The sequence below is a fragment of the Oncorhynchus clarkii genome, chromosome 13 (assembly GCF_045791955.1).
Source record: "Oncorhynchus clarkii lewisi isolate Uvic-CL-2024 chromosome 13, UVic_Ocla_1.0, whole genome shotgun sequence".
NCBI classification, from domain to species: Eukaryota; Metazoa; Chordata; class Actinopteri; order Salmoniformes; family Salmonidae; genus Oncorhynchus; species Oncorhynchus clarkii.
In genome coordinates this window covers 51,801,948-51,828,969 of record NC_092159.1, presented here as the reverse complement: position 1 = coordinate 51,828,969, position 27,022 = coordinate 51,801,948, and the positions used below count along the sequence as shown (strand labels likewise).

At 46.0% G+C, this 27,022-nt stretch overlaps 2 protein-coding genes and 1 pseudogene across 5 annotated transcripts in view; 1 reads left to right on the top strand and 2 right to left on the bottom strand.

Annotated features, from left to right (window-relative positions):
- Positions 1-1,658, bottom strand: part of LOC139365053 (acid-sensing (proton-gated) ion channel 2) — a 503,859-nt gene extending 502,201 nt beyond the window's left edge. The window contains exon 1 of the mRNA XM_071102405.1: positions 1,045-1,658. Coding sequence (XP_070958506.1) covers positions 1,045-1,617 — 573 coding nt within the window. The 5' untranslated portion in view covers positions 1,618-1,658. The remainder of the gene's footprint in view (positions 1-1,044) is intronic.
- On the bottom strand, positions 1,625-23,990 carry LOC139365052 (homologous recombination OB-fold protein-like). Of its 4 annotated transcripts, XM_071102400.1 has the most exons (11): positions 23,772-23,954; positions 23,523-23,573; positions 22,185-23,258; positions 21,965-22,051; positions 21,690-21,824; positions 21,009-21,117; positions 20,302-20,387; positions 20,003-20,131; positions 19,661-19,853; positions 19,474-19,556; positions 1,625-1,664 (listed from the first exon to the last, which is right to left on the bottom strand). In XM_071102400.1, exons 1-10 carry the CDS (start codon positions 23,772-23,774, stop codon positions 19,504-19,506), a joined length of 1,920 nt encoding a protein of 639 aa, XP_070958501.1. In that variant the 5' UTR covers positions 23,775-23,954; the 3' UTR covers positions 1,625-1,664; positions 19,474-19,503. The 4 variants fall into 4 exon arrangements, with proteins under 4 accessions (XP_070958501.1, XP_070958504.1, XP_070958500.1 ...); XM_071102403.1 differs by lacking the exon at positions 1,625-1,664 and having other exon boundaries at positions 19,041-19,556; positions 21,965-22,048; positions 23,772-23,990; XM_071102399.1 differs by lacking the exon at positions 1,625-1,664 and having other exon boundaries at positions 19,041-19,556.
- A 140-nt stretch (positions 23,991-24,130) lies between these two features.
- On the top strand, positions 24,131-26,861 carry LOC139365044 (ankyrin repeat and SOCS box protein 16-like; annotated as a pseudogene).
- The last annotated feature ends 161 nt before the right edge of the window (positions 26,862-27,022 follow it).

Genomic DNA, 27,022 nt, shown 5'->3' with positions numbered 1-27,022 from the left:
GGGTAACAAGAGTAGTAACTGGCCAACTAGAGTTGTAACTGGGCAACAACAGCTGTAACTGGGTAACAAGAGCTGTTACTGGGCAACTAGAGATGTCCCTGGGCAACTAGAGATGTACGTGGACAAGAGCTGTAACTGGGCAACTAGACCTGTATGTGGACAAGAGCTGTAACTGGGCAACAACAGCTGTAAGTGGACAAGAGCTGTAAGTGGGCAACAACAGCTGTAAGTGGGCAACAACAGCTGTAAGTGGGCAACAACAGCTGTAAGTGGGCAACAATAGCTGTAACTGGGCAACAAGAGATGTAACTGGCCAACTAGAGCTGTATGTGGACAAGAGAAATAACTGGGCAACAACAGCTCTAGCTGGGCAACAACAGCTGTAACTGGGTAACAAGAGCAGTAACTGGGTAACAACAGCTGTAGCTGGGCAACAACAGCTGTAACTGGGTAACAAGAGCAGTAACTGGCCAACTAGAGTTGTAACTGGGCAACAACAGCTGTAACTGGGTAACAAGAGCTGTAGCTGGGTAACAAGAACTGTAGCTGGGTAACAAGAGCTGTCATTCCATGAAATCTGAAATTATATCACATGTGTTCAGCCCAAAGACAAACTACTTATTCCATATTTATGGGGACTATCAAGAGACATGTAGAACAGACTGTCAAAACCCCAAGAGCTATCCTGTGGATGAAATAAAGATAACAATAGCAGGACAGCTGCAGAGTGTGTGCTTGCAGTACACAATCACTAAAAAACAACCTGTAGATGGAAGTACAAAAATATCAAGAGAAATACACAGCAGGGGACCCAGTGCACAGTAGCATCGGAGGAAACAGCATCAGCTCCCAACATACATCAAGTCAACTCAGAGGGAAAAAACCTCTACCGGTCTTTGAAAACTTGTAGACCATATCACAGAACACACATTAACACTTGACAGACAAAGCCTTCTGAGTGAGAGACTCAACTGCGCTGCAGTAGCAGCAGATCTGACCCGTGCCAGACCTGAGCAAAGACAGGGAAACTATGAGTAGACTTACGATTTTGAAGTCTTTGTGGCTGCACTCCTGGCCTTGGTATCGGCAGTAGAGCATCATCTCCTTAAGGTCGTGGCCCACCCTCTCGGTGAACTCACGCATGCTGAAGGGCTTGGGCCTGTAGGCGGTGAAGTTGGCCTTGTCTGTGAGGAAGGCCAGGACGTGGGGCTCGGCCAGCTGGGGCTCAGGGATCCTCAGGTGGACGTCCAGCAGGGCCAGCAGCTCCCCAGCGTGATACAGGTCATTGCGGGACAGGCGGCTGAAGCGGTAGGCGTTGAGGTTGCACACGGTGACGGCAGGGAACACCAAGCTGCCAGACATCACGGCATCCACGCTCGTCACATGGGGGTAGGAGAGGAAGTAGGCCAGGCGCTCGGCACTCTCCAGGGCCAGGAGGCCTAGGCAGGCCAGCAGAGCGACGGCCCAGAGCAGGCGGCGAGGTGTTGGCCGGCCGTAGGGGAAGATGAAGCGCAGGCCGTGGAGCGTGCTGGTGTGGGAGAAGGCCTGCCAGGAGGACGGGTGCTGACTGGAGCTCTCATGGCTCCCCTCACTGCCACAACTCTCCTTTAGGTCCATCCCTCCGGTCCCACAGCCAAGGACGCCCCAATACACAGACACCTACAGAGACACACACACATACACAGAGAAAGAGAGGCAATGCAATGAGAGCCCTGAACTACCACCTAGAAAAGGAACACAATCACACGTTCAGTTCACACAGAGAAAGAGAGAAAGAGGAGAGGGGCATACACACCTGCAGCACAGAAAGAGTGACAAACAGAGACACAGAACAAAATAAAGCAACCCAGAGAGTTAAGCCAAAGACAGACCTACAGACAGAGAGAGAGGAAGAGCACGAGGCAGAGACCTTCACAACCCCCAAGTCCTTACTCCAGATAGAAAAGAGAGCATGAAGAATAGAAAGATGCACCCCCAGGGCATCCCTTCCTTCCGCGCCTCCACTCTTTCTCTGTCCCTAGTTACTCTGGATGCCAGCCTCTCTGTGCCTGAAACCTCCCCCCTCCAATATCCCCCCGCCCTCTCTCCTTCTCTCAGGGACCGTTTTCGTTGTCAGGATCCCAGAGGTAAGTCCACTGTGACACAGAGTGAGAGAGTCATTTAAGCCACGAGCCAATCAAAGCCACATCTGTGTATTCAGTGTCCCCACTTCACACACACACTCAACTCTCTGGATCTCCCTGTGCGACTAATGACAAGCCTAAGCACCTCTTGTTCAGCCTAGCGAGATGACATCCAGCCTGTGTGTGAGTGTGTGTGCACGTGAGAGAGAAAGGGAGAGAAGGGGAGAGAGGGGGGGAAGGGAGGGATGGAGATAGAGCCGCTGATGATCAGCGCCGCCAGTTTGTCGCGCATGCCGATCCAAAGTCCTCCCGTTCTCCCCTGGCCAGACGCATCCGCTGATTCCGCTCTCCCTCCGCTTCCCAGCTCATCCATGGAGCCAGTGAACAACAGTGGAGCCAGAAGAGATGCACACGCTTACACACGCTCGCGCAGAGAGAGAGCAAGGATAGAGCACACACAAACACACTCCTCCTCTCCACAGTGAAGTCTCTTATTGAATCTGCTTCTGTTTTTCTTTCCCTCTTGCTCTCATTTTTCTTTTCCGCCCGCCTGTTTTCATATCCCCCATCTCACCACTAACCGACTGACGGATGGATGCAGGACGCAGATTGTCAGGGAGACGGATGGTTAGGGAAAGGTGGAGGAGAGAGATCACGCATGAGGAGTGGTGGAAATGGATGGTTAGGGAAAGGTGGAGGAGAGAGATCACACATGAGGAGTGGTGGAGAGGGGTGGTTAGGGAAAGGTGGAGGAGAGAGATCACACATGAGGAGTGGTGGAGACGGATGGTTAGGGAAAGGTGGAGGAGAGGGATCACACATGAGGAGTGGTGGAGAGGGGTGGTTAGGGAAAGGTGGAGGAGAGAGATCACACATGAGGAGTGGTGGAGAGGGGTGGTTAGGGAAAGGTGGAGGAGAGGGATCACACATGAGGAGTGGTGGAGAGGGATGGTTAGGGAAAGGTGGAGGAGAGAGATCACACATGAGGAGTGGTGGAGAGGGGTGGTTAGGGAAAGGTGGAGGAGAGAGATCACGCATGAGGAGTGGTGGAGACGGATGGTTAGGGAAAGGTGGAGGAGAGGGATCACACATGAGGAGTGGTGGAGAGGGATGGAGAGAGACAGAAGGAGGGGGGGGCAAGGACAGGGGAAGCAGGATAAAGACAAAGTCTCCACTCCCTTACTGTTAACAAACACTGCATTTTGTGCCCAGCAGGCAAGGATTGCAGAGATATCACACAGAGAGAAGTAATGCAGAGACATAACCCCAAATGTGTGTGTTCTGTGTATCCCTGTGTATGTGTGTTAGTGTGAGTGAGATATATCACAAAGAGTCTGTATGAGAGAACTTGTGTGTTGAAGCTACATTTGACCCAGAGATATGTAACAGTGTGTGTCGGTAGAGGGGGTGGCAGGGGTATAGCGTGGAGAGAGCAGGGCTGCATGTGCCAAGTAATACAAGGAGACAAGGGGAGACCGAGGGGGACTGAGAAGAGAAAGGAGTGTGGCTATGTGTGCAAAAAGAGAAGAAGAGACGATCAAGGGAGAGGAAGAGCATAGTAAATGGAGAGGGCTACAAATTTGATGAAATAGAAACAGACATGGAGTTAGGAGCTTTGGAGTGGTGAGAGCATGTATGGTGCTAGCCAATAAGAAGATAATTATAAACTGGCTGGTTTGAGCCCTGAATGCTGATTGGCTGACAGCCGTGGTATATCAGACCATATACCACGGGTATGACAAAAAATGTATTACATTGGAAACCAGTTTATAATAGCAATAAGGCACCTCAGAGTTTTTTTGTATATGGCCAATATACCACGGCTAAGGGCCGTATCCAGGCACTCTATCATGAATAAGAACAGCTCTTAGCCGTGGCATATTGGCCAGAAACGACACCCCCTTAGGCCTTATTTCTTAAATATAGTCCTCTACACAGGGCTGGTTCCAGGCATAAGCAACATAAGCAGGTTTTGGGAACTCAGTTGGTGTCTCATCTGACTGATGAGAATCAGAATAGTAAAAGTTTGAAACTTGGTCATGCATCATCTGTTTCTCTCTTGTTTTGTCAGTCACTGAGAGTCACACAATTAGCAATGTAAGCTAACAATTTTTACATTTTAATGTCCAGAGTGACTTACAGTTAGTGCATTCACATTAAGTTAGCTAGGTGGGACAACCACATATCACAGTCATAGTAAGTACAGTTCTCTCAATAAAGTAGCTGTCAGAAAAGTCAGAGCTTGTGAGGGGGAAAGAAAGTCAAGTGCAAGTGTTAGTTCATGAACGTTTTTTTGTTGTTGTTGATGTTTTCAGAAGATGGGCAGGGAATCTGCTGTCCTAGGATGGGCAGGGAATCTGCTGTCCTAGGATGGGCAGGGAATCTGCTGTCCTAGGATGGGCAGGGAATCTGCTGTTCTAGGATGGCCAGGGAATCTGCTGTTCTAGGATGGGCAGGGAATCTGCTGTCCTAGGATGGGCAGGGAATCTGCTGTCCTAGGATGGGCAGGGAATCTGCTGTCCTAGGATGGGCAGGGAATCTGCTGTCCTAGGATGGGCAGGGAATCTGCTGTTCTAGGATGGGCAGGGAATCTGCTGTCCTAGTATGGGCAGGGAATCTGCTGTCCTAGGATGGGCAGGGAATCTGCTGTCCTAGGATGGGCAGGGAATCTGCTGTCCTAGTATGGGCAGGGAATCTGCTGTCCTAGGATGGGCAGGGAATCTGCTGTCCTAGGATGGGCAGGGAATCTGCTGTCCTAGGATGGGCAGGGAATCTGCTGTCCTAGGATGGGCAGGGAATCTGCTGTTCTAGGATGGCCAGGGAATCTGCTGTCCTAGGATGGGCAGGGAATCTGCTGTCCTAGTATGGGCAGGGAATCTGCTGTCCTAGGATGGGCAGGGAATCTGCTGTCCTAGGATGGGCAGGGAATCTGCTGTCCTAGGATGGGCAGGGAATCTGCTGTCCTAGGATGGGCAGGGAATCTGCTGTTCTAGGATGGGCAGGGAATCTGCTGTCCTAGGATGGGCAGGGAATCTGCGGTCCTAGGATGGGCAGGGAATCTGCTGTCCTAGGATGGGCAGGGAATCTGCTGTTCTAGGATGGGCAGGGAATCTGCTGTCCTAGGATGGGCAGGGAATCTGCGGTCCTAGGATGGGCAGGGAATCTGCGGTCCTAGGATGGGCAGGGAATCTGCTGTCCTAGGATGGGCAGGGAATCTGCTGTCCTAGGATGGGCAGGGAATCTGCGGTCCTAGGATGGGCAGGGAATCTGCTGTCCTAGGATGGGCAGGGAATCTGCTGTTCTAGGATGGGCAGGGAATCTGCTGTTCTAGGATGGGCAGGGAATCTGCTGTCCTAGGATGGGCAGGGAATCTGCTGTTCTAGGATGGGCAGGGAATCTGATGTTCTAGGATGGGCAGGGAATCTGCTGTCCTAGGATGGGCAGGGAATCTGCTGTCCTAGGATGGGCAGGGAATCTGCTGTCCTAGGATGGGCAGGGAATCTGCCGTCCTAGGATGGGCAGGGAATCTGGGCAGGGAATCTGCTGTCCTAGCTTCAGAGGAAGCTGGTTCCACTATTGGGGTGCCAGGACAGAGGGGAGCTTGGACTGGGCTAAAGGGGAGCTGCCCTACCACAGGGGTGGGAGGTCCAAGAGACCAGAGGTGACAGAACAGAGTACAACGGGTTGGGGTGTAGGGTTTGAGCATAAGCCTGAAGGTAGGGAGGGGCAGTTACTCTAGTTGCTCCGTAGGCAAGTACCATGGTCTTCAAATGGAAGCTTCATATGGAAGCCAGTGGAGAGTGTGAAGGAACGGGGTGACATGGGAGAACTTTTTAGATTGGTAAGTTAGTCTAGTCAGTTATCATGTCCAAATACCGACCGGGCACGCATTCCCAGGGGCCTTGATCTCCAGGTCCAGACCTCCCCATTGATTTTGTTAGTCACGTTCACTCAGATATCATTAACATGGCATAAGTCATGACTGAAAACATTTCTTTCCGCCCCATGGCAAAATTTGTAGAACTGCAGGAAATGTACTTTAAAACATAAATTTCTCTCTCCGCCGTTAAGAGGGGGGCCACTGAAATGTTTTGCGTTGGGGGGGCCCAACCAAATCTTGCTTAGGGCCCCCGAATGCAATGTAACATTCACAGTTTTAATATCTCCATTTTCCTGTTGCCCTCCTACTAAACTAACTAGCCTACTGCGTACATGATCACTATATGGGTGGACAAGGAAGCATTCAATTATCTTTATCTAGAAATCAATAGTCTGTTCAAATATATAGGCTAGGCTATAAAATGTGAGAGAGCATGGCAAAACTGGCCAACCCCTGAATGCTACAGCAGCAGCATGGTTTGTGAACAATGTAGTTGGCGCCAGAGCTAATTTTGACCAAGGGGTCGGCAATTTAGATATCCATTGGCTGTAGGATAGACTTTTGCTCTTCATTTCTGAACAGAAAAACGAGGACTTGCTTGTAGACCACCCCAGGCCTCAATTAGCCTAGTTTGACTAGATTTGGTTTGTAAATCTGGGAATGAGGCAGCAGTCATTTAGACAGATATATTAGAGACACACTTAGCATATTATATATACATATTATATACTAATAAAAGCCGAAGGCTTTTTATCCAAATTGTCTATAGAGACATACCCAAAAGTTGTGATTGTGGTGTGCTTGTTGCAGATTCCTTCCAGCTCTTAACTCTTTCCCTATTGAGAATAAACTTTGCATCCCTCTTTCTTTTTAAACACATCGGTTTTTAAATATACATTCAAGCTCTTTAGGCCTATGCAGCGAAAGTGGTTCAGCGCGTGATGGGTTTACACACTTGAACCACAAATGACGGATTTACACACTTGAACCACAAATGACAGGTTTACACACTTGAACCACAAATGACGGGTTTACACACTTGAACCACAAATGACGGGTTTACACACTTGAACCACAAATGACAGGTTTACACACTTGAACCACAAATGACAGGGGCAGTTACTGTAGTCATTATCTTTGCCTGAACAGAGCAACACAAGTTGCATGCCTGTGTGATTCATTCTCTTTCATGGTAAGTTTGAGTTATTTTACCATATAATAGGTTACCACTAGGACTTTTTTTGCCTATTCACTACAGATACCTGGAAGATTGACCTACCTTTGCACTAGTGCTTTGATGATCGATCCTTGCGTGGTGCATAAAGTGAGTCAAATTCTTTATCAGTAGTCGGTCCCATCACCCCTTGTGGGGTCTGTGTCAGTAACCACTGTCTGTGTCAGTTTCCATCCAACCATTTCATGCGGATGAATTACCTGACGTTTGATGGAAACATGACATTCCAGTACAATTTTAGAAATGCCAACAATGTTCGTTCATGTTGGGATCTTTTTGTGTAGGTAAAATTAATTATGCGAATAATGTTGGTGGAAGTGCCTTTATGAGCAAATATTGATAAAATAACTATCATATAGTTATATAACTTTGAGTGAAGTGATGATACACTATATATACACACTAAAGTATGTGGACACCCCTTCAAATGAGTGGATTCGGCTATTTCAGCCCCACACCGTTGCTGAAAGGTGTATAAAATCGAGCACACAGCCATGCAATCTCCATAGACAAACATTGGCAGTAGAATGGCCTTACTGAAGAGCTCAGTGACTTTCAACGTGGCACCGTCACAGGACGCTACCTTTCCAACAAGTCCGTTCATCACATTTCTGCCCTGCTAGAGCTGCCCCTGTAAGTGCTGTTACTGTGAAGTAAAGTAAAGTAAGTAAAGCTTGCCACAATTGGACTCTGGAGCAGTGGAAACACGTTCTCTGGAGTGATGAATAACGCTTCACCATCTGGCAGTCCAAAACACGAATCTGGGTTTGTCGGATGCCAGGAGAATACTACCTGCCCGAATGCAGTGCCAACTGTAAAGTTTGGTGGATGAGGAATAAATGGTCTGGGGCTGTTTTCATGGTTCGGGCTAGGCCCCTTAGTTCCAGTGAAGGGAAATCTTAAAGCTACAGCATACAATGACATTCTAGACGATTCTATGCTTCCAACTTTGTGGCAACAGTTTGGGGAAGGCCCTATCCTGTTTCAGCATGACAATTACCCTGTGCATAAAACAAAACAGTTTGTCGACATCGGTGTGGAAGAACTTGACTGGCCTGCATAGAGCCCTGACCTCAACGACAATAAAAATGGCTTTGGAATTAATTGGAACTCCGACTGCGAGCCAGGCTTTATTGCCCAACCTCACTAATGCTGTTGTGGCTGAATGGAAGCAAGTCCCCGCAGCAGTGTTCCAGCTGATGAAACTGTGGGTTTGCACAACTGAAGAACTTCTGCACAAACTGTCAGAAACCGTCTCAGGGAAGCTCATCTGCGTGCTCGTCGTCCTCACCAGGGTCTTGACCAGACTGCAGTTTGGCGTCATAACCGACTTTAGTGGGCAAATGCTCGCCTTCGATGGCCACTGGCACGCTGGAGAAGTGTGCTCTACACAGATGAATCCGGTTAACTGTACCGGGCAGATGGCAGACATATGGGTGAGCAGTTTGCTGATGTCAATGTTGTGAACAGAGTGCAGCATGGTGGCGGTGGGGTTATGGTATGGGTAGGCATAAGTAACACAATTGCATTTTATCGATGGCAATTTGACGTGACGAGATCCTGAGGCCCATTGTCGTCCTGCCATTCATCCACCACCATCACCTCATGTTTCAGTATGATAATGCACGGCCCCTTGTCGCAAGGATCTGTACACAATTATTGGAATCTGAAAATGTCCCAGTTCTTCCATAGCCTGCATACTCACCAGACATGTCACCCATTGAGCATGTGTGGGATGCTCTGGATCAACGTGTACAGCGGCGTGTTCCAGTTCACACCAATATCCAGCAACTCTGCACAGCCATTGAAGAGGAGTGGGACAACATTTCACAAGCCACAATCAACAGTCTGATCAACTCTATGTGATGGAGATGTGTCATGTTGCATGAGGCAAACAATGGTCACAACAGGCACTGACTGGTTTTCTGATACACACCCCTACCTTTAAAAAAAAAGGTATCTTTGACCAACAGATGCATATCTCTATTCCCAGTCATGTGAAATCCATAGATTAGAGCCTAATTAATTTACTTCAATTGACTGATTTCGGTATATGAACTGAAACTCAGTCAAATATTTGAAATGATTGAATGTTGCATTTATATTTTTGTTCAGTGTAAAAATGTAAGTCTGTGAGCACTTAAGATACACATACAGCCTGACACACGAAGTGACACAAATATCAGTAGCGGACTAGCCATCTGGAATTTCAGGCAAATGCCAGTGGGCCTGCTTAACTGTAAAAATGATCATTCTCTTGCCTCAAGGGAAAAAATGGTCCAATGTGTTAACAATCCCAAGGCCAATTTCTGGTCCCAGTCCGCCCCTGTATCAGTCAATCACATTTCTCTCAAATGAAATTTGCAGTGGTCCCAAACAGCTGTGGGGTTGCTGGCTCCTTAACGACTTAATTAAGCAAATCTCCCCTTTCCCATTGAAGTAATGAGCATAGTTTTACAGGGATTAGCCGTCTCCTGGGTAGGAGATAAGTCTTTATTATTTACCACCTTTTCTGTACTTAGCAAATGCATCTTGAGTGGATTCATTTTTCTCCATTTAGCCAACTACCAGGGAGATTCTACAGGATGCAGCAGTAGTTTCCTTACCCAAAGTCATATACTAATGCAATTACATAAAACCAACCACTCAGCCAGGATATTGTAGTCTTCCTACAGTATGCATTGTTAGATTTGCACTGCATAATGGAATTCATTTCATCCTCTTGCAGCTGTCTAACTCCTCACACTGGAAAGTGTTGACATCTACCTGAGGGTGTTCATAACCTGCCAATTTAGTGAGGAAAATATATTAAAAAGTTACTATCACACTATAATTTCACTCCCAAGTATCAAATGATTAATTTATTTGCTAGGTTGCGTTAGCTAGAGCTAGTCGGCTGTACTGGCGCTAAAAATTCTGTATTTTTCATCCTATAGCTTGTTCTCCATCTTATTTTTATTTAGTGAGCCATCATGAGTCACCCTGCAAATTACAGAAAGTTAACTTCCTTTTCCACCAGAGATAAAAGGCCTCCTCTACCCCAGGGTTCGAGTGAAAAGAAAACGACCACAGAGGAGAGTATTGTGTTGACATTTGATCAAATAATTAATGAAAGAGTCCCTGATACGCTTGTGGAGAATGAACAAGTAAGTTAATTACTCTTTCATAACATAATGGCTTATGAAAAATAATAAGCTCTTAGTAGAAGATAATTAGGGAGTATTAAACATGGGGAGTGTGAGGGAGTAGGAGAGTGGCACTGGTTCAGTACTACAGCAGGGTTGGGGTGATGAAGATAAAGGGTGAATGTTTCAGCCAATGATAGATATCTATCTATATATTCTATATTACATACACAGTGCCTTCGTAAAGTATTCAGACCCCTTGACTTTTTCCACATTTTGTTATGTTACAGCCTTATTCTAAATGGTTTAAATTTGACCACATAATGACAAAGCAAAATCTGAAATATCACATTAGTACTTTGTTGAAGCACCTTTGGCAGTGATTACAGCCTCGAGTCTTCTTGGGTATGACGCAACAAGCTCGGCACACCTGTATTTGGGGAGTTTCTCCCATTTTCTCTGCAGATCCTCAAGCTCTTTCAGGTTGGACGGGGAGTGTCCCTGCACAGCTATTTTCAGGTTTCTCCAGAGATATTCGATCAGGTTCAAGTCCTGGCTCTGGCTGGGCCACTCAAGGACATTCAGAGACTTGTCCCGAAGCCACTCCTGCATTGTCTTGGCTGCGTACTTAGGGTCTTTGTCCTGTTGGAAGGTGAACCTGGGGCTGGGGCCTGAGGTCCTGAGCAGGTTTTCATTAAGGATCTCTCTTTACTCTGCATTCCCTCGATCCTGACTAGTCTCCCAGTCCCTGGTACTTAAAAACATCCCCACAGCATGATGCTGCCACCATCATGCTTCACTGTAAGGATGGTGCCAGGTTTCCTCCAGAAGTGACGCTTGGCATTCAGGCCAAAGAGTTCAATCTTAGTTTCATCAGACCAGATCATCTTGTTTCTCATGGTCTGAGAGTCTTTAGGTGTCTTTTGGCAAACTCCAAGCGGGCTGTCATGTGCCTTTTACTGAGGAGTGGCTTCCGTCTGGCCACTCTACCATAAAACACCTGATTGGTTGAGTGCTGCATTGATGGTTGTCCTTCTGGAAGGTTATATCCTTCCTGTTTGGCCCTGTCAAGGGGTCTGAATACTTATGTAAATAAGGTATTTCAGTTTCAATTTGTAAACATTTCTAAAAACCTGTTTTCCACTTTGTCATTGTAGGGTATTGTGTGTAGATTGAAGCGGGGGAAAAAAAGTAATTTGATACATTTTAGAACAAGGCTGTCTGAATACTTTCCGAATGCACTGAACAAAAACAAAACGCAACATGTAAAGTGTTGGTCCCAAATTTCATAAGCTTAAATACATTTAAAAAACAGAAATGTTCCATATGCACATAAAGCTTATTTCTCTAAAATGTTGTTCACAAATGTGTTAATATCCCTGTTAGTGAGCATTTCTCTTTTGCCAAAGTAATCCATCCACCTGACAGGTATGGCATATCAAGAAGCTGTTTAAACAGCATGATCATTACACAGGTGCACCTTGTCCTGGGGACAATAAAAGCCCACTAAAAATGTGCAGCTTTGTCACACAACACAATGCCAGAGATGTCTCAGGTTGAGGGAGCGTGCAATCCTGACTGCAGGAATGCCAACCAGAGCTGTTGCAAGATAATTCAAAGTTAATTTCTCTACCATAAGCCGCAAACTACATCGCTTTAGAGAATTTAGCAGTACGTCACCTTCGGCCTCACAACCGCAGACCACATGTAACCATGCCAGCACAGGACCTCCACATCCGGCTTCTTCAGCTGCAGATTCATCAGAGACCATCCACCCGGACAGCTGATGAAACTGAGGAGTATTTCTGTCTGCAGTAAAAACCCTTTTGTGGGAAAAACCCATTATAATTGGCTGGGTCTGGTTCCCCAGTGGGTGGGCCTACTAACCAGGCCCACCCATGGTTACGCCACTGCCCAGTCATGTGAAATCCATAGATTAGGATCTAACAAAATTATTTCAATTGACTGATTTCCTTATATGAACTGTAACTCAGTAAAATCGTTAATTGTTGCGCTTATATTTTTGTTCAGTATATACACTACCATTCAAAAGTTTGGGGTCACTTAGAAATGTTTTTTGTCCATTATAATAACATCAAACTGTTGTGTAGATTAAAGAAGCAACAAAACTGGCCTTCTTTAGACTATTCGAGTATCTGGAGCATCAGCATTTGTGGGTTAAATTACAGGCTCAAAATGGCCAGAAACAAATAACTTTCTTCTGAAACTCGTCAGTCTATTCTTGTTCTGAGAAATTAAGGCTATTCAAATCAGATTGTATTAGTCACGTGCCGAACACAGGTGTAGACCTTACAGTGAAACTCTTACTTACGAGCCCCTAACCAACAATGCAGTTAAAAAAAATACAGATAAGAATAAGTAATAAAAGTAACAAGTAATTAAGTACAGTAGTAAAATAACAAAAGTGAGACTATATACAGGGGGTACCGGTACAGATTCAATGTCACCAGTTAGTTGAGGTAATATGTACAGTGGGGCAAACAAGTATTTAGTCAGCCACCAATTGTGCAAGTTCTCCCACTTAAAAAGATGAGAGAGGCCTGTAATTTTCATCATAGGTACAATTTAACTATGACATACAAAATTAGAAATCTGAGGACCCATGCCAAATCTTTTCAGTCTCCTGAGGGGGAATAGGTTTTGTAATGCCCTCTTCACGACTGCCTTGGTGTGCTTGGATCATGTTAGTTTGTTGGTGATGTGAACACCAAGGAATGTGAAGCTCTCAACCTGCTCCACTGCAGCCCCGTCGATGAGAATGGGGGCGTGCTCTGTCCTCTTTTTCCTGTAGTACACAATCATCTTTGTATTGATCACGTTGAGGGAGAGGTTGTTGTCCCGGCACCACAAAGCCAGGTCTGACCTCTCTATAGGCGGTCTCATCGTTGTCGGTGATCAGGCCTACCACTGTTGTATCATCGGCCAATGCAATGATGGTGTTGGAGTGAAGCCTGGCTGTGCAGTCATGAGTGAACAGGGAGTACAGGAGGGGACTGAGCACGCACCCCTGAGGGGCACCTGGGTTGAGGATCAGCGTGGCGGATGTGTTGTTACCTACCCTTACCACCTGGGGGCGGCCCGTCAGGAAGTCCAGGATCCAGTTGCAGAGGGAAGTGTTCATTCCCAGGGTCCTTAGCTTATTGATGAGCTTTGAGAGCACTATGGTGTGGAACGCTGAGCTGTAGTCAATGAATAGCATTCTCACATGGGTGCTGGAAAGGGCAGTGTGGAGTGCAATAGAGATTGCATCATCTGTGGATCTGTTGGGGCGGTTTGCAAATTGGAGTGGGTCTAGGGTTCCTGGGATAATGGTGATGATGTGAGCCATGTCCAGCCTTTCAAAGAACTTCATGGCTACAGATGTGAGTGCTACGGGTCGGTAGTCATTTAGACAGGTTACCTTATTGTTCTTGGGCACAGGCACTCTGCTGGTCTGCTTAAAACATGTTGGTATTACAGACTCGGAGAGAGGTTGAAAATGTCAATGAAGACACTTGCCAGTTGGTCAGCGCATGCTCGGAGTACACGTCCTGGTAATCTGTCTGGCCCAGCGGCCTTTTGAATGTTGACTTTTTTTAAAGGTCTTACTCACATCGGCTGCGGAGAGCATGATCACACAGTCTCCCAGAACAGCAGGTACTACCATGCATGTTTCAGTGTTATTTGCCTCAAAGCGAGCATAAGTAGTTTAGCTCGCCTAGTAGGCTTGTGTCACTGGGCAGCTCGCGGCTGTGCTTCCGTTTGTAGTCTGTAATGGTTTGCAAGTCCTGCCACATCCGTCGAACGTCAGAGCCGGTGTAGTACGATTCGATCTTAGCCCCGTATTGATGCTTTGCCTGTTTGATGGTTCATCAGAGGGCATAGCGGGATTTCTTATAAGCTTCCAGGTTAGAGTCCCACTCCTTGAAAGCAGCAGCTCTAGCCTTTAGCTCAGTGCGGATGCTGCCTGTAATCCATGGCTTCCGGTTGGGGTATGTATTAGAGGTCGACCGATTATGATTTTTCAACAGCGATACCAATTATTGGAGGACCAAAAAAGCTGATGCCGATTAAATCGGCCGATTAATTTTTTGTTGTTGTAATAATTACAATTACAACAATACTGAACAAACGCTTATTTTAACTTAATACAATACATCAATAAAATCCATTTAGCCTCAAGTAAATAATGAAACATGTTCAATTTGGTTTAAATAATGCAAAAACAAAGTGTTGGAGAAGAAAGTAAAAGTGCAATATGTGCTCTGTAAAAAAAGCTAATGTTTCAGTTCCTTGCTCAGAACATGAGAATATATGAAAGCTGGTGGTTCCTTTTAACATGAGTCTTCAATATTCCCAAGTAAGAAGTTTTAGGTTGTAGTTATTATATGAATATTCCCCTCTATACCATTTGTAGTTCATTAACCTTTTGACTATTGGATGTTGTTATAGGCACTTTAGTATTGCCAGTGTAACAGTTAGCGCGCGCTAACTAGCTAGCCATTTCACTTCGGTTACACCAAACTCATCTTGGGAGTTGATAGGCTTGAAGTCATAAACAGCACAATGCTTGACGCACAACGAAGAGCTGCTGGCAAAACGCACAAAAGTGCTGTTTGAATTTATATTTACACGCCTGCTTCTGCCTACCACCGCTCAGTCAGATACTTGTATGCCCAGTCAGATTATATGCAACGCAGGACAAGCTAGATAATATCTAGTAATATCATCAACCATGTGTAGTTAAAAAACAATCAATCATAATCACTAGTTATAAGATACGTTTAATGCTAGCTAGCAACTTACCTTGGCTTACTGCATTCGCATAACAGGCAGTCAGTCTCCTTGTGGAGTGCAATGAGAGAGAGGCAGGTCGTTATTACGTTGGACTAGTTAACTGTTAGGTTGCAAGATTGGATCCCCCCGAGCTGACAAGGTGAAAATCTGTCGTTCTGCCAATGAACAAGGCAGTTAACCCACCGTTCCTAGGCCGTCATTGAAAATAAGAATGTGTTCTTAACTGACTTGCCTAGTTCAATAAAGTTTTTTAATTTAAAATCGGCCCAAAAATACAGATTTCCGATTGTTATGAAAACTTGAAATCGGCCCCAATTAAATCGGCCATTCCGATTAATCGGTCGACCTCTAGTATGTATGTACGGTCACTGTGGGGCTGACGTTATCAATGCACTTTTTGATGAAGCCAATGACTAATGTGGTGTACTCCTCAATGCCATCGGAGGAATCCCGGAACATATTCCAGTCTGTGCTAGAAAAACAGTCCTGTAGCTTAGCATCTGCTTCATCTGAACACTTTTTTATTGATCTAGCCACGGGTGCTTCCTGCTTTAATTTTTGGTTGTAAGCAGAAATCAGGAGGATAGAATTATGGTCAGATTTTCCAAATGGAGGGCGAGGGAGACCATTGTATGCATCTGTGTGTGTGGAGTAGAGCTGGTCAAGAATTATTTTCTCCTCTGGTTGCACATTTAACATGCTGATAGAAATTTGGTAAAACGGATTTAAGTTTCCCGTGGCGCGCCGCCTCTGCGTGAGCATTTTCCTGTTTGCTTATGGTGGATTACAGCTCATTCAATGCTGTCTTAGTGCCAGCCTCTGACTGTGGTGGTGTGGTCTACAGCTTATCATGAGATACTCGACCTCAGGCGAGCAATAGCTCGAGATTTCCTTAGATATCGTGCACCGGCTGTTATTTACAAAAATACATAGTCCGCCGCCCCTTGTCTTACCAGACGCTGCTGTTCTGTCCTGCCGGTACAGCGTATAACCAGCCAGCTGCATGTTGACAGTGTCGTAGTTCAGCCACGACTCCGTGAAGCATAAGATATAGTTTTTAATGTCCCGTTTGTTGTTTAATCTTCTGCGTAAGTCATCGATTTAATTCTCCAAAGATTGCACGTTTGCTAGCAGAATGTAGGGAAGTGGGGGTTTATTAGATCGCCTACCAATTCTCAGAAGGCAGACCGCCCTTCCGACCCTTTTTCTCCTCTACCTCTTCACGTAAATCACAGGGATCTGGGCCTGTTCCCGAGGAAGCAGTATATCCTTTGAGTCAGGCTCGTCAGAGTGGTGAGTAATCGCAGCCCTGATGTCTAGAAGTTATTTTCGGTTATAAGAGACGTTAGTGGCGACATTATGAACAAAATAAGTCGAAAAATAGGTTAAACAACGCAAATAAATGAACAAAAAAACTATCGGTTGGGGACACTAAAACCTCTGCCTTCCTCACATTTTCCATGCGAGAAATTGCCAAGAAACTGAAGATCTCATACAATGCTGTGTACTACTCCCTTCACAGAACAGCACAAACTGGCTCTAAACAGAATAGAAAGAGGAGTGGGAGGACCCAGTGCACAACTGAGCAAGAGGACAAGTGTATTAGTGTCTAGTTTGAGAAACAGATGCCTCACAAGTCCTCAACTGGCTCCTTCATTAAATAGTACCCGCAAAACACCAGTCTCAACGTCAACAGTGAAGAGGCGACTCCAGAATGCTGGCCTTCAAGTCAGAGTTGCAAAGCAAAAGCCATATCTCAGACTGGCCAATAAAAAGAAAAGATTAAGATGGGCAAAAGAACACAGACACTGGACAGAGGAAGATTGTCCATAACACTTTTTTCCAGACAAATCTAAGTTTGAGGTGTTCGGATCAAAGAAGAACATTTGTGAGAAGCAGAAAAAATGTAAAGATGCTGAAGGAGTGCTTGACGCCATCTGTCAAGCATGGTGGAGGCAATGTGATGGTCTGGGGGTGGTGGTAAAGTGGGATATTTGTACAGAGTAACAGGGATCTTGAAGAACTCCATATTCCAACACCATGCCAACAGGACAATGACAAAGCTCCAAACTATGCAATAACTATTTAGAGAAGAAGCAGTCAGCTGATATTCTGTCTATATTGGAGCGGCCAACACAGTCACCGGATCTCAGCCCTATGGAGCTGTTGTGGGAGCAGCTTGACCGTATGGTACGTAAGAAGTGCCCGTCAAGCCAATCCAACTTGTGGGAGGTGCTTCAGGAAGCATGGGGTGAAATCTCTTCAGATTACCTCAACAATTAAAAAAAAAATTTTTTTTAATAATATGTTTATTTTACAATAAAAAAATCAAAGACAGCAATACTAACAATGATATTCATTTGACAACAAGAATGCCAAAGGTCTGCAAGGCTGTAATTGCTGCAAATGGAGGATTCTTTGACGAAAGCAAAGTTGGAAGGACACCTATTATTTCAATAAAAATTTAAAAAACATTATTTATAAACTTGTCAATGTCTTCATTATATTTCCAATTCTTGATTATATTTCCAATTCATTTTGCAACTCATTTCATGTATGTTTTCATGGAAAACAAGGACATTTCTAAGGGACCCCAAACTTTTGAACAGTAGTATGTATACACACACACACACACACACACACACACACACACATCTGGTTTCAGCATGGGAATACAAAGTACAGCACTGGATCTGAGCCGACTAGATCCACCTTGTTACACCTATATATAATTGGAACACGTGCAAACGACAGTAGGGTTTACCCTCCAACAGCTCAGATCTTACCAGCTGAGACTTTAATAAGTCTTACATACACACCGACACTGCCTATAAGGCAAAACACAGCAGTGGGGGGTGAGCCACTGCCCCCTACTGGTACTACATGTTCAGGTAAGGAAAATGGGATATATGGCCAAAAGTTCCACAGGTAAAAGACCATGGTCATGTTCGAGAGCATCAAAACAGTGATGTATCATGGGAAAATGTTGGCTGACTGGCCAATATTGAGTAGTTAATTAGGATGCAAGGTGATTTGAATTGTAGGTCAGTCTGTCTACAATTGAAGTTTGGAGGGGTGTGTGGGGTAGTACAGAAAGTAAGGCTGATCTGGATGGAGGAGAGAGGTTGGTGGTGGTGAAAGTTTTGGCGTGGGCCTCCCATCCTGCTGGTTTAGCCCAGATAAGACCCCATTTGTCAGGCTGTGACTGTCCCAGCCGCCCAGGGCTCCACCAGACAGAGCTGGATGAATATATTTGGCCCAGCTGGAAAGAAGGATTTAACTCCACAGAGACTAAAACCCCAGAAAATCCCTCCCCTAAAGTCTCTACACAATTGTAATGCATGGTAAACAGGCTGGACCGGAACATAGCCAGAGGAAGGGGATAGGAGAGACAGAGGAAATGGCAATAAGACAGAAATGGAGAAAGAAGAGCATGGCAGAGAATGACAGTCAGAAGGCTCCAGGAGACAATGTTTAAAGTCATTCACTTCAGGCTGATACTTTAGTTCACACCATGTTTCATCAGCGCCATCAATGTTTAAAATAGTGTTAGTTGACTGAAAGACAAGAAAACTGTTTAAAAACGTTGAGAAAAAGATTTGCAGTTCCAATTAATGGACAATGGCTATGAACAGCAGGATACTCTGCCTCTCCAATGAAACCTTGCAACACCGGTGCCTAATTACAGCACACCACCACGATGCAATTAAACCAGAAGTGTGGATCAATCAAGCCAGGGTTTAAATGGACATTTAATTGTAATGTTTGATTTTCCATATACTGTTCCTATTAGTAAGTGCATTCTCATGCATTTTAATTCTCAATCACTCCAAAGACCGCAAATTGGAGACAAGAAAATCAGAGACCATTTCAGTTGTGTATAGTGTATTATTGAACAGAAGTCTTCTTTAATATATATACATGTTTTACAAGACATTATGTGCACATACAGTAGTTAGCTATGATTTAGAGGAGACTGCACTGTGAAGTAAAAAAATATACAAAACATCAGCCAGCAGGTCTTCAAACAGGGGAATGACTGTCTATGGGATGTACCCGTAGCAGTATGGGTAGTGAAGCTTCATTCAAATTCGGGAGACGCGGGAGCGACAGTCCCAGTTCCCAACATCTCAGTTTTTCAACCCACACGGCCAACATGCAATTTATAATGGTGCGATTAACGGTCACAACACACCAAACACAAAATGTGAGGTGTGAGGCATGAGGCATCCAACGTGCGGTCAGAATGCACCAAACTCAAATTCACATGTAAGTGACAGCTTAGTTGTCCTACATCTCCCCTGTATAAATGTACCTTGTCCGTAAGGGGTAGGTGGGCAGGTGTCAGAGGCAGTAGGACTCAACAGGCAACTCCCCAAGAAGCTCATCAAGGTCATCTGCACAACACAGAGACAGACACATGCAATCAAACAAACACACAGGGTGGAGCTGCTGATTGGTTTACCAAGAACATACACTCATATGCATATCCAAGTCCCACCTGCGTCCCAGGACAGGTCCAGTGGTGCAGCAGGCGGGCCCTGTGGAACACTAGAGGAGCCAGCACCAGAGTCTGCAGAGACCTGTGGGGCCCGAACATCCTCTTCATCATCATTATCATAGAACAACTCCATCTGAGACACAGGGGCTCCTGGGACACTGGAGGACTGATCAGGTGATTCTAACATTGGCTCCTACATTCAACAGTAGAGTTAGACAAACAAATACAATACATCTGACAAGACACCAAGTTTTACTCAATGATTTGTCATTGTTACATCAAACTCCCAACAGCCTAGGATAACAACAAGATATCCTCCAGGCCTTGGTAATGGTCTCTCACCAGGGGGAGTGGGAGCAGCTGGCTCTGTGTGGAGGACGGGGTCGAGCCGTCAGGAGGGTAGATCCTCAGGAGGTTGTTGGGTGTCACGTTCAGGTAGTGGTTACGGTGGGACGGAGAGAACACACCCACCTTCATGAAGAGACAACTAATTATGGGTCTACAGCTAACACCAGAAATGATCAACACAATATGTTTTTGTGACTATTGTCAGTGGCTCATCAATCATTTGAAGAATCCAACAAATGATTTGCAATGAAACACTAGTAAATAGTGAGGTGTGTGGCCTGTGGAAGTCCTACCTGTTTGAGCAACAGTAACGCCCCCGTCTTGAGCTCCCCTAGTCTGTCCTCTAGGAGGCGCCGGTGCACTGTGCCCTGCATCTCTCCTACAGTCAGACACACAAATTACTACTGTGTTCTACCAGAGCAAAACAGCATACCTAGCCACTGTGCTTCTGCATTGCTTGCCTTTTAGGGTTTTTAGGCTGGGTTTCTGTATAGCACTCTGTGACAACTGCTGATGTAAAAATGGCTGTATAAAATACATGTGATTGAGTCATTCCACATGGAGCACACTGATCACATTATTCCTGCTAATGACAACAGTGTAGTAATCAGTGCATCCCCTCCAGTGGTAATCTGTTGACAGGTAGCACCATGGGCCACACTTCAGGAGGGAATGCACAGATCATTGAGACTTAATAGTCCGTGGTGATCAGCATGTGCTAATACCCATTCATTTGATGCTCATCCATGATGATAGAATCACTAATAAGCACAACACTAAGGTTACGTAAATACTTTAATAGATCTGCTCAGGAGTCCTCATGCTGGCTCTCCTGAGGCCATGATGACCTGCTAGGTTCAAGCAGTACTCAGAGAGAAATAGAGAGGAACTGCAAGAAAGAGGGCCCTAGGGACAATGAAACCGCCAGCCACAGACTCACTAAAATGGCTGTGTGGCCAGTTCTACCTACAAGCACAACCGTACCACCAGTAGGCCTTACCTGTGGGATCCCTGAACACAGCCTTGGCATCAGCGTGTGTGTGGAGGATGCTCTTTAGTACCACAGCCATGTTGGGGACCTTGTTCTTCACCAGCTGTTTCAGGGCCGCCTGACAGAGAGAGACAGACAGAGACCTTCGTATTAGAGCACTACAAAACAAGTTCAAACAACTTCCAATCATTAACTTTAATTAATTAAACAGCTCAATTACTCATGCAGAGTTGCCATAAGCAGTGGCACATTAAGACTGTGGAAAAACAACAGAATAACCATTAAGATGATTAATGTGTGATCATGTTTGGGTTAATAACTACCAACACCCCAGGCACAGGCCTGTCATTTGTCCTGATTATACTGATAGAGTGCCACCACAGAGACAAGGGCCATTAACATAGAGAAAAACAGCCCATCCACTTCTATCAGGGAGGCTGCCCTGGGTGCAGAAAAACATGCTCATGAAGTCAAATTATGCAAAAAGTGTTACCCAAGTGTTACATTTTTGCACCAGATGATATGGCATTTAAAGCTTCTAACATTAAATATGCTATGTTAAATGATGCATATTGTTGAAGGGTACATAGCCACGCACAGCCTGAACACTGTTAGCCTTTCAGTCACCTTTCATGCCATTTACACTACTATAGGCTGTGTAAATTGGATACCGCTAAATGTGCTGGTCACCTTGCGGAGTACCATGGCCACGCTGTAAGAGTGCAGAAAACAGGAAGAGTTCCTTTCGTCCAATCCCATCTCTGCTTTCATCGCTGCCCACGGACCTCCACTGAAATCCTCTTCCTCAGTCTGAGAGCTGGGAACCTGGACAAGTTTTTTTTACACACACATCACATGTTCATAAAGCAACATGATATAATAAAGAATGGACAAAAAGGTTAACTAATATCATGACACATGATACATTCTGTAAATGTATAGGCTACACATCAGTGTGATAGTACCTGACTGGGCAGTCGAGCCACGGCCCCATGTGCAGGTGTCTGAGGAATGGCCACCACGATGTCATCCAGGCTCTGCCCATGGAGCTGCTTTAAGGAGAGAGAATGGAACCCCGCAGTAGCTTAGAATCACAACCAAGCACATTGCTGACTGCTGAGATTAGTTAGACTACAAATAAACAGATAGAGAGGCAGGTAGGGACAGAAGCAGAAAGAGACACACCTGTTGTGGTAGGATTCCTGCAGGCCCGGGGAAGCGGCGGGTATTGGTCCGGATGTGGTCAGAACCCGGTCTCTGGGGGGTCTTGTTGGAGTTGGACACCAGCTGAATCAAGTGGTTAGTGAAGATGGGCGTGTGGAGGGAACGTGGGGTGAGACTGGGGGAAGGCATGGGTCCACCAAACCTACTAGAGGGGGCTGGGGAGATGGGGTCAAAAAGGCTGCGTCCCTGAGCCAGAGGTGTAGCCCAGGGCCTCTGTACCTGGGAAGGAAGCCCTCTGACTGGCCTGGGGGTCACAGGCCTGGGGAAGGGGCTGGAGGCCATGGTGAGGCCAGGAAACACTGGGCTTTGGGGTGGAGCTAGGAGGAAAGTAGCACTAGGATCAGGGCGGGGAGAGGGGAAAGGACCAGGGAATGAGGACCTGTGGAGTATACTACTACTACTGGGAAGACCAGACGTTTGGTTAGAGGTACTGAATCCTCTCAGACCCACATTGGGCCCGGTTTGAGCACCACCACAGGCTGTGGGCCGTAGTCTTTTGGCTGGGGATACAGAGTCATCGCTGGGCTTGGTTAGATCTGCAGCTGAAGCAGTTTCTCGGACCTGAGCCCAAGTGCTCATCTGTGGGTCACTTTCATCTAGGTCTGCCAGGTCAACATCCCAATCATCAAAGTCATCCTGCGGCGAGGGGGCCTCTTGCTGTCCTGTTGTGTTTGACTTCATCTGTTGAGCTGGTGAGGAGCTATGTTGGGTAACTGTACACAGTCCCCTACTCAGTGTAGGAAGGTGGAGAGGGGGAAGAGGGAATGAGTGCAATGGTTTAGATGTAGAGAGCTGTCTCAAACCCAAAGCAGGAGACTGTCCTACACTGTTCGGTGTTGAATTATCTGACCCTGGGCCATTCGACAGGCCCCTATGGGCAAGTATGCCGTCTGTGGTTGGTTGATGTGAGTTATTCTGACCATAGGGGGCAGCAGGAGTTGATGCTGCAGTTGAACGGAGGAAACAGGACTGTGCTGCAGAGGACACTGTGCTAGCAGACACTGATGGAGCAGACCAGTCCATCTCAAGTAGATCCTAACACACACACACACACACACACACACACACACACACACACACACACACACACACACACACACACACACACACACACACACACACACAATTGTATAACTCATATTCAAAGAAAGCCAGAGGTGTTTAGACTAAATAGTTTCACAACAGTACTCTACATTGCTTGTGATGTCAATGTGAGAATTTATACAGAGGGCTATAATCTGTCATAACTATCATATCAGCAGGTGGTAATCACTGACTGTGTAAATCAGTTTGCAGCACCTCATCATTGAAGTCCTCCCCAACGTTAAATAATCCATTCCACTTGCAAGTCTGTCGAAAAAGAAAGACATCTTCAAATATAGCATCAACTAAGAAAGTGCTAGATGTAAATTACATTTCGCCAACTAGATGGCTGGCTAAGACTGTTAGCTACGTGCCAAGCTAGCTAGAAGCTTCTCTCATTTGTAAACTTGTGGCAGCTACCGACCTGGGGACCAGAGCTAGCAAACAAACATGACTGATTCTTACCATAGCAGCAATGCGATCTCGTGTCGAATGTCTTTTCTAACTGTCTATTTACATTTATACATAAGATCAATCGAAAGTGTAGATGTCATTTAATTCAGCCATTCAGTACTTGCTGCCGTAAAAAAAAGTGTAACTTTTCAAGCAACGCAAGATGTTGTAAATGCGAAATTTTGTGAGATTGGCACCGCCACGTTCAAGTAAAACGTAATTACGTATCTCAATGTTTACGTTGCGTGACGTTCGCGAGATGGGTCGTCACTTGTCGCCACCTGCTGACTATCTCAGTTAATGCAGTTCCCCGAATATCAGATTGCGTTCCCCGTCTATTTATAACAGGCACTAAACTTGTATTGGGGCAACAATATCTTGTGAAAGGACATTTGGACGTGTCTGTAAAACACGTCATGAAGTAGTCGTATGCAAATTACATTATCCACAACAGCAAATGTGCTATATTTTGTATAGTAACTTACTTGAGTTCACATGAAAAAATTCTGAATTCACAGTGGTTACAAGTTCAAGGTGAGTAGAATTCTATATTCACACAACATTGATACTATGTAAATGCAATCTTCAAAGACCAGAGACAAAATAAAGTGTTGTCTCTGTTGTCTCTGTCTGAATTTTCGTTTAGTATTGGCCATAACAGTAGGTTTTTAGTCGGTGTCTAAGTCAACTTTGCTGCACTGCGTCATGTTGTGTCCACTGTAAGCAGCTAAAATTGGAACTGTTTCAAATGTGTTGCTTGAAGACCTCAGTGGGTTGCTTGAGATTCTGCTCCAGCTTTGGGTGTCATGTCCAGGGACACATTTGCCTTCAGCTCAGCCGCCTTGCATTCTCTGAAAGTGGATCAGGAGCTCCAGGAGTGGAAGGATAAGCGGCAGGCATTGGCCCACAGGAGGGCCATGAGCCGGCCACCTGTGTCCCGGGCCTCCAGACCCCCTCCCAGACAGCAGCGGGGCCTCCAGGAGATCTGGGTCTATGAGGCCCGATGCAGAGACACCAACACATTCATGTGTGGGGACATGAAGGGAGTGCACGCTGTGTTAAAGGACCCCTGCATGGTCAACGCACTGATGGAAACAGTACATGAGGAGATGGTGTGGGCTGCAGAGCTGGGTAGGTGTCAAACGCAGATATATAAACTCACTTTTACTGTATGCTTCACTGTTGTCTTTTTGTTAGACCTATCTGTGCCTTTCTTATAGATCTTCCAATCATTCCCCAATCACCGCTCATCGACTCTCTTTATTCTATCCTCTAAACATACCTAAGCCTCTCTGGCTATGAGCATCTGCTAGGTAAATAATGTACATACTCTCTGTCCCTCTGGCAGGGATGTGGACCATGAGCTCCAAGATCAAGCAGACATCTGCATTGCGTCTGGCAGCCAGCAAGGGACACTCAGGCTGTGTGGAGGAGCTGCTGTTTCGAGGGGCGGAGGTGGATGCTGACCCTGGTGGCAGCACAGCCCTGCATGATGCCTGTATAGGTGGCCATGACAGCTGTGTCCAGCTGCTGCTAGCCCACGGAGCAGACCCTGACCTGCTGGCAGAAGACGGCAGTGCACCCCTTCACCTCTGCAGCACAGCCCAGACATTTCAGTGAGTGACAGCGCTCTTAGCCATACTGACACTATGCCTGGTGATCATTTCTATTATTTATAGATAGAGGAATGTTTCAAAAGTTATATGGCAGGTGGGTCTGTTGATGTGGGTGCCAATGAATGATAAGATCATAAGGTTGTGTCTCTACTCTCTTCAGGTGTGCTGAGCTGCTGGTGACGGGTGGGGCAGAGGTCAATGTGTTGACCAGTGAAACAAAGATAACGCCCCTCCATGTGGTGGCTCGTCGGGGTATGGAGGAGCATGTGAAGCTCTTTCTGTCCCATGGAGCTGACGTGTCAGCCAGGAACCGTGAGGGGAGACCCCCCTGAATGCAGCCTGTGGTGGGGCTGAGAGGCCTGCCGAGGCTGGGCGGTACCTCCGCGTGGTCCAGATGCTGCTGGGAGCTGGGGCTGACCCCTGCACTGCAGGCAGGAAACACTACACACCTCTACACAACGCCTGTAGTAACTGCAGCCCACGCATTGCAGAAATGTTACTACAACACGGAGCCAAAGCAGACGTGCAGAACTGTGCAGGATACACACCCATGGACTGTCTGTTACAGGTGGGGTTAAGGGTGGGCCATATGGGGAGGCAGAGGGAGCTACAGAGAGTTATGTGGTCAAAGTGTAAGATCCATTTGGACATAAGGTTATTTAATTATATTCATTATTTTCATAGTCAGTGAGTGGTAGATAAGACATAATTCTTCTCCTTCTCCTGTCTGCAGGTGGTGGAGGACTTTCCAGACCAGCATCCGGAGGCTGTAGCACGCTCCCTCCTAAACCACGGGGCCAAGGCCGGTAAAAGCTTGGTATGTCAGGGTGGGCAATTGGAAAAGTGAGTTGGGCCAAGCTGGGTGTAAAAATGCCAGTTGGAGGCTGCATTTGGGCCCATTTAATTATATTTTATTGGGATGAAATATGTGCACCAGCAAAAGCTTGATTTTATTTCAGTTGGGGGGCGCTATGAAAATGTTTTAAAGTTAATTCCCTGCAATTCTACGTAGACAATACATTTTGGAGGGCATGATAATAATAATAACCCACAGATTTCCTCCATATAGATGCTGAAGCTCTGCCTCCTCTCCCCTGCCACCCTGGAGGTAATGCTGAACTGCTATGCTGTTGTCCCTTCCTGTGAGGAATGGATGCAGTCTATCCCTCTTGAGATACATGAGGTTTGTCCTTTCCACCGTTTTCAGCTCTCTCGTTCACTGCCTGGACCATCTAAGGCCCTTCTTCCATTTCCCTCACCATCTCTCTGTCCCCAGACGCACCAGGGTTTCTTTGACTCTGTGAGGCAGATGACGAGCCAGCCCCGCTCCCTGCAGCACCTGTGCCGCTGTGCTCTGCGCCGCCACTTAGGAAAAGGTATCGACGCAGCTATCGACATCCCCAGCTCTCTGATGGAGTATCTACTACTTCGGAATGACGGGGAGATCCGGTGAATAAAGTGAAACACATGGGACAGAAGCCAAGAGAGAGAATGATTGGCATTTACAATAACTAAAATAATGGTTGCAATAATTTGTGTTTTCTGTATTAATTTATTAATATATCAACTTTTTATTTTGCCTATGAAAATGTGATACTATTTTTCTGAACTAATTTATGTTCTTGTATGAATTGCATTTGTATGGAC

Coding starts and splice junctions, on each gene's coding strand:
- LOC139365052 (XM_071102400.1), bottom strand. Junction 23,259..23,522: donor GGGAGGACTTCAATGATGAG/GTGCTGCAAACT, acceptor TGTGTGTGTTAG/GATCTACTTGAGATGGACTG. Junction 19,557..19,660: donor GGACCTGTCCTGGGACGCAG/GTGGGACTTGGA, acceptor TGTGTTGTGCAG/ATGACCTTGATGAGCTTCTT.